This window comes from Corylus avellana, chromosome ca4 (assembly GCF_901000735.1).
Source record: "Corylus avellana chromosome ca4, CavTom2PMs-1.0".
Taxonomy (NCBI): Eukaryota; Viridiplantae; Streptophyta; class Magnoliopsida; order Fagales; family Betulaceae; genus Corylus; species Corylus avellana.
The window spans coordinates 29959373-29971031 of NC_081544.1; the positions used below are offsets into that span (position 1 = coordinate 29959373).

Genomic DNA, 11659 nt, shown 5'->3' on the forward strand with positions numbered 1-11659 from the left:
ATGTACTAATCTTTCGAGAACAAAACAAAAACGTGGAGGTTTGTTGGATTGAACCTCCTTAACCATGTAATAGGAAAAATAATGTTAAGGTACAACTTTTACCCCTTTATCTGTGTTTTTCTGCAAAAACGACTCTTACAACAAAATCCATACTCTAAAAGGAAAGGGTATTACAATAACATTAATCCTATCCTCAACAGAAACATCAAACTACTGATTAAAAAAAAAAAAAAAAACCACACAAAACCAACCTCTAGCAAATAATATGAGAAATACAAGAGCATTGCCTTCAAAGCCAGTTATTTAATAAAAGGCCAACACCCCCACACCAATCAGCCCTTCATCCTTGTTCAATCTGGAAGCCTTCTTTTCCCTGCAAACACAATATACATGCCCGGTTGATCATTTGAAATTGAACATAATTGAAAGTGATGCTGTTGCCTACAGGATAAAGGCAAAAAGGGAGATGCATACACAAGTGATGCCTCAAAAAGGACATTAATCAATGGAATCATGTAATCACGGTGACATGAGCTGGGAATACTCGGGTTTGTAATCTGTCATGTCTCATCTGTTCTAGAAATGGTAACCGTACCACTATGACGAAAGCCTTCCAAATAAGATCCCACTGAAAATAATTGCACCGAACCACTTGTTGGACACAAATCTGAAAGCAAGAAAAGAAGATTTTATAAAGAAACGTGTGTTGCTAATTATAAAAGCATAATTACCAACAAAAAAAGAAGTTAATAATAAAAGTTCAAGAGAGAATAAAATAATGTGATCTCAAAGACATATCCAAAAGGAGGCTTCTAGAGGAAATACGGAATGGATTTATGCATCACATGAGTGCAGAATTCACACAATAAACCTATGTTATACTCACACCCTAAGAAATACAATAAAATAAAATAAAATTGCGCACTTTCGATTGCAATCAGCACGGGATGATAGATCAGCTGTCCGTATCTGCCAAGCTAATTGTCCAGATGCAGCTGCCAGAAATGCATAATATGGCGACCCTGCTCCATGTTTTATTTGCTTCTCAGAAACAGATTACTATAAGCCAATTACAGTTGACAGAAAGTCGCTAACATAGGGACTAGAATAAATACCGAGCCCAGCATTAAATCCACTGAGGGCAAGACTACTAATGCATGCAATTCCAAACCCAGTAATCCACTGCTTAGTCGAATCTCCAAATCTCAAAGCTGTAGATTTAACACCCACCTTCAAATCATCTTCTTTATCCTGGATGCATGTTAACAACATTATTTATTAGGAAGCAAGGAAACCAGAAACCCTTGAAATCAAAATGAAAAGTCTCTTAGCAAGAAAGCAACAACAGATTTGAGTTCCTTCTTACAGATAAATAAATAAATTAGAGTTTCAGCTATATAATAATCTGAAATTCGGATTTGCTGAATGCTACATGAAAACTAAATAATTAGAGGTCTGGTGCAGAGTTGCTAACTATTATCTAAACATATCCCTTTTATTTTTTTATTTTTTTTATAAATAAGTAATTCATTGAAAAGAGCAAAGGAGCTCAACCCTAGTACACAGGATGTATACAAAGAAAGGCCCCACTAAAGGCAAAAAGAGGAACATAAAGACAAAAATTGAGACATGGTTGAATCTAAACATATCTTCCGGAAAAAGAATTGAAAAACATCTAATAACTGACAAAAACCATTAGAAAAAAGTCATACGAGGAAAACGCGTGGTAAAAGGTTCTCACATGTCCGTTTGGTTAAATGAAATCAGAGAGCACAAGGCAAAAAGAAATTCAATTATAGCCACCAAGAGAGATAAATTGTACCTGATGTGCATATATCGTATCATACACAAGAGTCCAAAATACTCCAGAAATGTACAATGGAAACACTATAGCTGGATCCAGACTTCCTTTAACTGCAGCCCACCCTAATAAAGCACCCCAGTTAAAGGTCAGACCTAGATAGGCTTGAGGCTGTGGTGACATAGTTGCATTTAATCAGTGAAACTTCATGAAACTGCTCATCTAAGGAAAAAACATAAACGAAATTTTACTTGCATATCTTAGCAGAAATGGACAGTAAACATCATTACCCAAAATGTCAACCTCTTCATCAGTGGATAGGAGAAGACTAGCAACAAGGATGAAGCCCCCAAAATACGGCTGGTAGGAATAGATAAGCCACATTAATTTGAAAGAAACACACACTTAATACACTAAAGGTAAATGCTGATTTGACCAAAATTGCAAACTGAAAGAGAGGAATAATAAGAAAACTCATAGATTACACAACAAAATCGCGATAATTGAAAACCATCTATTGCAATATTGTTTAACTAGCCGAAAAGAATAAATCAAAAGTAGAATTAGGACCTTCAACAAACCTGAAATCATTCTTATTTTATATTCTTGTTATAGGTCATATCGGTTAAGCAAGCTGATAAACATATCATTAGCTTCACCTAGTCCCAGAAAAGTGGCATACCAGGAGAATGTCTTTATATAAAGGAAAATTGTCATTGCCTTGTATTGGTTTGCATTCACAATGTACTACACTAAGCTTTGCATCAAGGTCCTTGAGGGCTCAAGAGTATTGCAGATATTTCAAACAGCAGTTTAACATAAAGTGGATCTCTTTTCCTGTCTGTGTGACACCCTTTTTCAGGTGAATTTAATGCAAATCTACAAGAAATCATTTAGCAACATGTGATGCATAACATAAAAACATGTATAAAACTCAATATATGATGTGATAGAGATAAATCTGAGCCATCTTTTACTCTCTCCCCTTCACCAAAATAGCCCCCTAAAAAGGTTTGTCCGAATCTTAGCTGCATTGGGCTTCAATTTAATATAAGCATGTGCATAGGCACACTAACATGATAAGGTGTAAGTGCACAAACAACAACAACTCCCAATAAAGCAAAGAAGGCATCTCATGGCCTCATTGCTATCATATATACAATTTTGAATTGAAGGCCAATCCTTAAAGTCTCACTAACAGCTGCTTTTAAAGCAGAAGCTAATTGGAATTCCAGAATTTGGGGAATCATAAGAAACACATATTCAGCATAAGGACTGATATAAAGTGCCTTGCATCTCATACAAACAAATGTCTCTAAATTATTTGCAGCACTTTCTACCTTCTTTAAATATCAGAGGTAGAAGGTTTCTGCATAAAAGAAATATGAAAAGTTGAAATATTTGTGGAAGAGTTACAAGGAAGATAACAATACATAAATTCCTCCAATGATCCAAGCTCCGGTGGTAATATAATATACTGAAACGTGATTGATAGCCGCTATCAGGTTGTAACATTATCATAGTTCCCCGTGACCAAATACATCAGAGTAGCTTCATATCATATTATATCGTGTGATGTATCTTTAAACGTTAGAGCAAACCCAAACTACATCTTTGTATATGTAGGATTATGCCAGTAGTGAATTCCTATCTCCCATATGGCACTAAACACTCAAAAGGCTCACGTGGCCACAAAATCACATTACAAATTTGGAATAGAAATTTGACATCAGGGATCAAATTGAAAAAGAATATGTACATACAAGCAAGCATAAAAGTTCACATGGAGGGTTGTATATGCTTGGTAAAGTTGAACCTTGTTTGAACTTTCTAACTTGACAAAATGTTCATCAAGTTGAACCTTGTTTAAACTTTGTAACTTGACAAATGTTGATCGCTTTGACAATGACTTTATGTCGATGGGGAATAAGATGCAAGACTGCATCACTTGCAGCAGTAGTTTTATGCATAATAATAACTTAACTATCCTGTGAATCGTAGTTCTACAGAAATAAATCTAAAAGCTTCAAATACAAATCAATTCTTAATTAGGAACTTTAGTTGAAATGAAGAAAAAAATCCCACTAATTGTTTTCATGGGATCATGCTTTCTCAACTCTAGTTCCAAAATGTTGCAAACCTTGTTGATTTGTTAGAGCAACTCAACGAGGGCAGATGAAAATAATACTAACCTATAATTATTTAATTGAAGCAGAATCCCAAGACCCAAAAGCAATTGAAACCCAAGAAAACAAAGCCCTTGAAATGGTGACAAAAGACCACTTGCAACTGGTCGCAACTTTGTACGTTCCACCTGCATTACAGAAAGTTTTTTTACATAATTATGCCGAAGTCAAATGAAAAAATCATATATCAGAAATCAAATCAAAATATTCTCAAATTCATTGTTTTGTAAATCAGAGAAAGATAAAGCAAAAAATTATCCATGAAGTAAGCTTTTTCTCCAAATTGAGAAAGATTCCAATCACAAGTACTTCATTATGGCAAAAAAACAGTTGTAGGGATGGGAGAGTATGATGCTGCAATTAACTAAATGAATTTGACAATGGCTGGGGAAAAATCAGACCCTAATATTTTTCCAAGTTCTTTTGGATCTAATCATGTGATTTAAATTTTCAAGGCACTAAATTACACACAATAATTAATAAATTTCATTACTTGATCTGACCAGAAACAGATCATGTGTACTTCCTACGGTAAGTATTTAAAAAGTTTAAGATGGGCCATTGATATTGACATGATTAGGAACATAATCAAAGCATATCCTAAAGATTTAGTCATGCTGGAGAAAATAATTTTTAATTCAGCAAATCGAGTGTTATGAATATATCAAGTAGCGTCAATGGTACATGAAGAACATAGGCCAACTATTGACTTCACAATGCATAAAGATAATTTAAAAAATAAAATAAAATAAAATAATTATGAAGAATGCAGATTGAGTTCAAAAATCATTTAAACAATGCACTCACTGTTAACCTCTCATGCCAAAAAAAAAAAAAAAACCTGATTGGTACCTAGGCGGGACATCTAATGGTTAAAGAGTCAAAAACTTTTTTCCTTTCTTTTTTTTTTTTTTTTTGAAACTGCAAAGAAATAGGTGACATGAAGGCTCGTGAATCCATTAGATAAGATATTATAAATACACGTGTTCTGACATAATGGCACCATAGTCATCAAAAACATTGAAGCTCCTACTTCCTAGTGGAAGAAAACACAGAACTTGAAGTAGATCATGAGAAATCCGGTCTATAAATTTTATTTTATTTTATTTTTTATTTTATTTTTTTATTTTTTTTAAAAAAGAAGCAATAAATAATCTCTATTGCACTGCCAAAACATCTGCTTAGTATTGAACATAAAAAGTTCAGAAAAAAAAAAAAGAAAAAAAAAAAAGAAGAAGAAGATATTCCACTTCAAGTTTCAGAACATCCCAAAAATAGGTCATCTGGTAAAAATCAATCTCCGCCTCCAAATAACAAAATGAACAGGTTTGTAATAGATTTAGGATAGGTCAGTAATAAGAGCTACAATACTAGTGCAACATTAAGCCCAACAACAGCAGTCACAACTATGGAAATAGTTTTTCTTTAATGTACATAAAAAGCTGATCCCCAGCCCGATAAATGGGGAAGGTTGGGGTAGGTTGATAGAGAACATAAAACTTATTCACATCCAATATGAATGAATCCTGATATAAATTAAACCCATTATATATCAAAAAAAAAAAAAAAAGAAATTTTCAAGATAACAAAAAGCATTTAGTCTCATTAACATCCAAAACAATTACACTTCAAGATGCACTTCAAAAATGACAACACTTCAGGTTAGAATCACCATAAAGCATGCATAAACATATACTCACGAGGCTTGCAACTAAAATGAAGAATGTATCCAAGTACATAAGAAGATTACATTTACCTGAAAGGAGTAGAAACCAAAAACTTACCATGGTATCAATATCACGATCAAGGAGGTCATTTACGGTACATCCAGCACCCCTTAGAAGCAGAGCCCCACAACCAAAAAGCAGCAACATCTTAACATCGGGGAGATGTCCTGGCGACGCTGCCAAGGTAATTGACCTAAACCAATAAAGATGAGTTTGAGATAAGAAAGATTGGCATATATAATGCTCCGGTGAATCATGTGTGAAACATCCTGTCATCAATACCAATAACATAAGAAATATTTGCACAGTACTCATCACCACTTTTCCCAATTTAACACATGAAACCGGGGAAACTTCACTTACTCCTAAAACTACCAAGCATTTTTCAATGTCCCCCTAAACTTCAAGATTTGCAACTAAGCCGAAACAAATCATTTTCATTTAGGCTTCAATATTGAATTTTCTTCTGCATTTCCCATATTTTCCCAACAACCAAAACGAAAAACCTTCCGGGATTTCCCAAGCAACCAAACAAAACATAAACTAACACAAACACACAAAAAAGAAAAGAAAAGCCGTACCACATACAAGGCCAAGCGAGCAGCCAGGTCCCAATGGGCTTATCGAGGCGAGCGAGACGAGCATAAGGGCGAGCTTGTTTCGGCAAATACAAGTCGATCCAAGACACCTCCGCCTTGGGCAGTCCAGACCCTCCATCCTTATCCTCCTCACTATTCGAACTCTCCCTCACGCTCGTCGAAATGTGCGCAACCGACTTATAACCCCACCAATCCAATTTCAAATTATCGCGGGACAAGTCGGAAATGGGAGTGTACCGGTAGTACTGCCTGAACGGGTTATGATAATCAGGGTTAGGGTTTGGTGTTGGGTGAGAGGAAGCCCGTAAGGGATTCAAGATGGAGCGAGAGAGAGAGAGTGAGGAGGAAAAGAGAGAAGGTCTCTGAAGCCTACGCGAAGCACGAGCAACTCGAAACCACGACATTGTTAACAACCAATACAAATCATTCAACAAACGAATGAGTCCTTCAAGCTAAGGGAAGATCTTCCATCTCGGGAATCGGCTTCAACCATAAACCATAAACCTCCTTGCAAACAGAATTTTTTTTCCTTTTTGGAGGAACTTCACTGAGGCACCATAAATTCCGGCCAATTTGAAAAGCAACCCTTAAATAATCAAAACTCTTACTTAGGCCTCTTAAACTTTGGTTTACTCTCACTTTAAACCCTTAACAAAGTTTTCAACGTTAAAGTCAAATTTTAAGGCCATTTTACCCTTACCTCTAAAACTACACTATTTTGTGCCTTAAAACTAAAACACCAACCCAGCCAAAAACGACATCGTTTTAAGCATTATTTTTATTTTTTATTTTTTATTTTTATTTTTAAAAAGCAAAAAAAATTAAAAAAATTTAAAAAAAAAAAAAAAAAAAAAAAAAAAAAAAAGGAAGGACGAAATCGGGGTGGCTTTGCCGGTCTGGGGGTGGTCAAACCACCCCCATGGCCAAAGGGGTGGTCCGGCCACCCCCAAAAGGCCAAAAAAAAGAAGGGGGGATCGGGTGTTTTGGGGTGGTCCGACCACCCCCAAAAGCCCAAAAAATTTCTCCCGTGCAAATTTTTTTGGACGATTCTAACAAGATCTTCTGCCTTTAACGCTCTTACAAGATCTCCAACAAAATGCATAAAAGAAAAAATTATGGATCCTTCTACTCTACTGAGCCATCCACGTGCCTCCCAAGCGTATTTACTAACCATCCCCGGTGAGCTCGTAACATTCCAATAAATCAAATTCCTCTCCTCCACTAGCAACAACAACACTACCAAACCGAAAGGCTATGGCATTCTATCAAACATTAACTTAGCAAATTAAAATTTTCCCCCACCCACACCAGTATTTCAAGTCGTCATTGGTGTTCAGGTCGTTCAAGTCGTTACCATTGAATTTAATCCCTATTCACGGTATTCTTATACTTGCTTGAAAACTACTTCGAGAGAGAAACCACATAGAGAAACCACTTCGAGAAACTACACACAGAGAAACCACTTAGAGCAATGGAGAGTATCAAGTAAATAGAAATGAGCAACGTTGAAAAAGATGATAAAAGTTGTTGGGTCATAGATCAAACCACTAAATCCCGATAATTCTTGGCCCCAGCTTAATCATGGAAAGGTCCAGGCCCAATAAGGATCCGAGGCCTACATATCCAAGACACGTGGGATCCGAGACCTTCCAACCGAGAACCATGGGATCCGAGACCCTTAAGCCGAGACCGTTAAGTCCGAGACTAATTCAGGACACACAGGTCTCGGCTACATGGATAACTCGGGTATCTTAAAAGATACAGCTGTTAACAGATAAATTATTTGATTTATTCAAAAGCTGCCATATCTATTTAAAATGCAAATCAAATATATTATCCAACAATCATTTACAAATGTTTAAATCAAGTGATACATGCAACGACCAAATCCTACGATCTTGATCCCCTAAGATCTCGTAGAGGAGGATCACTCAAATCCCTTGTCAGTAACTGCATCGCAGAAACTCAGGGAAGAGGCTATGGCATTCTATCAAACATTAACTTAGGAAATTAAAAATTTTCCCCCACCCACACTAGTACTTCAGGTCGTTAGTGGTGTTCAGGTCATCCAAATCGTTACCATTGAACTTAATCCCTATTTACGGTATTCTTATACTTGCCTGAAAACCACTTCGAGAGAGAAACCACTTCGAGAAACAAAATACAGAGAAACCACTTAGAGAAATGGAGAGTATCAAGGAAATAAAAATGAGCAACGTTGAAAAAGATGATGAAAGTTGTTGGGCCATAAATCAAACCACTAAATACCCGGTAATCCTCGGCCCCAACTTAATCATGGAAAGGCCCAGGCCCAATAAGGATCCGAGGCCTACATATCCGAGACCCGTGGGATCCGAGACCTTCCAACCGAGACCCATGGGATCCGAGACCCTTACGCCGACACCGTTAAGTCCGAGACTAACTCAGGACACACAGGTCTCAGCTATATGGATAACTTGGGTATCTTAAAAGATACAGCCGTTAACAGATAAATTATCCTATTTATTCAAAAGCTGCCATATCTATTTAAAATGCAAATCAAATATATTATCCAACAATCATTTACAAATGTTTAAATCAAGTGATACATGCAACGACCAAATCCTATGATCTTGATCCCTTAAGATCTCGGAGAGGAGGATCACCCAAATCCCTTGTCAGTAACTGCATCGCAGAACCTCAAAGAAGAGGCTACGGCATTCTATCAAACATTAACTTAGCAAATTAAAATTTTCCCCCACCCACACCAGTACTTCAGGTCATCAGTGGTGGTCAAGTTATCCAAGTCGTTACCATTGAACTTAATCCATATTTGCGGTATTCTTATACTTGCCTGAAAACCACTTCGAGAGAGAAACCACTTCGAGAAACTACACACAGATAAACCACTTAGAGAAATAGAGAGTATCAAGGAAATAGAAATGAGCAACGTTCAAAAAGATGATGAAAGTTGTTGGGTCATAGATCAAACCACTAAATACCCGATAATCCTCGACCCCAGCTTAATCATGGAAAGGCCCAGGCCCAATAAGGATCCGAGGCACACATATCTAAGACCCGTGGGATCCGAGACCTTCCAACCGAGACCCATGGGATCCGAGACCTCTAAGCCGAGACCATTAAGTCCGAAAGTAACTCAGGACACACAGGTCTCGACTACATGGATAACTCGGGTATCTTAAAAAATACAACCGTTAACAGATAAATTATCCGATTTATTCAAAAACTGCCATATCTATTTAAAATGCAAATCAAATATATTATCCAACAATCATTTACAAATGTTTAAGTCAAGTGATACATGCAACGACCAAATCCTATGATCTTGATCCCCTAAGATCTCGGAAAGGAGGATCACCCAAATCCCTTGTCAATAATTGCATCGCAGAAACTCAGGGAAGAGGCTATGGCATTCTATCAAACATTAACTTAGCAAATTAAAAATTTCTCCCCACCCACACCAGTACTTCAGGTCGTCAATGATGTTCAGGTCGTCCAAGTCGTTACCATTGAACTTATCCATATTTACGGTATTCTTATACTTGCCTAAAAACCACTTCGAGAGAGAAACCACACAGAGAAACCACTTCGAGAAACTACACACAGAGAAACCACTTAGAGAAACGGAAAGTATCAAGGAAATAGAAATGAGCAACGTTGAAAAAGATGATGAGAGTTGTTAGGCCATAGATCAAACCACTAAATACCCGATAATCCTCGGCCCCAGCTTAATCATGGAAAGGACTAGGCCTAATAAGGATCCGAGGCCCACATATCCGAGACCCGTGGGATCTGACACCTTCCAACCGAGACCTATGGGATCTGAGACCCTTAAGCCGACACCGTTAAGTCCGAGACTAACTAAGGACACACAGGTCTCGGCTATATGGATAACTCGGGTATCTTAAAAGATACAGCCGTTAACAGATAAATTATCCTGTTTATGGAAAAGCGGCCATATCTATTTAAAATGCAAATCAAATATATTATCCAACAATCATTTACAAATGTTTAAATCAAGTGATACATGCAACGACCAAATCCTATGATCTTGATACCCTAAGATCTCGGAAAGGAGGATCACCCAAATCCTTTGTCAGTAACTGCATCGCAGAAACTCAGGGAAGAGGCTATGGCATGCTATCGAACATTAACTTAGCAAATTAAAAATTTCCCCCCACCCACACCAGTACTTCAGATCGTCAGTGGTGTTCAGGTCGTCCAAACCGTTACCATTGAACTTAATCCCTATTTACGGTATTCTTATACTTGCCTGAAAACCACTTCGAGAGAGAAACCACATCGAGAAACTACACACAGAGAAACCACTTAGGGAAATGGAGAGTATCAAGGAAATACAAATGAGCAACATTGAAAAAGATGGTGAAAGTTGTTGGGCTATAGATCAAACGACTAAATACCCGGTAATCCTTGGCCCTAGCTTAATCATGGAAAGGCCCAAGCCCAATAAGGATCCGAGGCCCACATATCCGAGACCCGTGGGATCTGAGACCTTCCAACCAAGACCCATGGGGTCCAAGACCCTTAAGCCAACACCGTTAAGTCCGAGACTAACTAAGGACACAAAGGTCTCGGCTACTTGGATAACACAGGTATCTTAAAAGATACAGCCGTTAACAGATAAATTATTCTATCTATTCAAAAGCTGCGATATCTATTTAAAATGCAAATCAAATATATAATCCAACAATCATTTACAAATGTTTAAATCAACTGATACATGCAACGACGAAATCCTATGATCTTGATCCCTTAAGATCTCGGAGAGGAGGATCACCCAAATCCCTTGTCAGTACCTGCATCGCAGAAACACAGGCAAAAGGCTATGGCATTCTATAAAACATTAACTTAGCAAATTAAAATTTCCCCCCACCCACGCCAGTACTTCAGGTCGTCAGTAGTGTTCAAGTTGTCCAAGTCGTTACCATTGAACTTAATCCCTATTCACGGTATTCTTATACTTGCCTGAAAACCACTTTGAGAAAAACCACTTCGAGAAACTACACACAGATAAACCACTTAGAGAAATGGAGAGTATCAAGGAAATAGACATGAGCAACGTTCAAAAAGATGATGAAAGTTGTTGGGTCATAGATCAAACTACTAAATACCCGGTAATCCTCGGCCCCAGCTTAATCATGGAAAGGCACAGGCCCAATAAGGATCCGAGGCCCACATATCCAAGACCCGTGGGATTCGAGACCTTCCAACCGAGACCCTTAAGCCGAGACCGTTAAGTCCGAGACTAACTCAGGACACACAGGTCTAGGCTACATGGATAACTTGGGTATCTTAAAAGATACAGCCGTTAACAGATAAATTATC

The 11659-nt window shown here is 37.5% G+C and overlaps 1 protein-coding gene across 2 annotated transcripts; it reads right to left on the reverse strand.

The window, feature by feature from the left end:
* Positions 1–6870, reverse strand: LOC132179984 (4-hydroxybenzoate polyprenyltransferase, mitochondrial). Of its 2 annotated transcripts, none has more exons than XR_009439998.1 (9): positions 6296–6870; positions 5772–5907; positions 3994–4115; positions 2092–2161; positions 1823–1972; positions 1116–1251; positions 926–1022; positions 475–667; positions 1–373 (listed from the first exon to the last, which is right to left on the reverse strand). XR_009439998.1 is itself a non-coding variant. In XM_059592811.1 (9 exons), the coding sequence occupies exons 1-8, from the start codon at positions 6715–6717 to the stop codon at positions 598–600; spliced, it is 1203 nt and encodes a 400-aa protein (XP_059448794.1). In that variant the 5' UTR covers positions 6718–6870; the 3' UTR covers positions 1–373; positions 596–597. The 2 variants fall into 2 exon arrangements, 1 of the variants encoding a protein (XP_059448794.1); XM_059592811.1 differs by having other exon boundaries at positions 596–667.
* Between the last annotated feature and the right edge of the window lie 4789 nt (positions 6871–11659).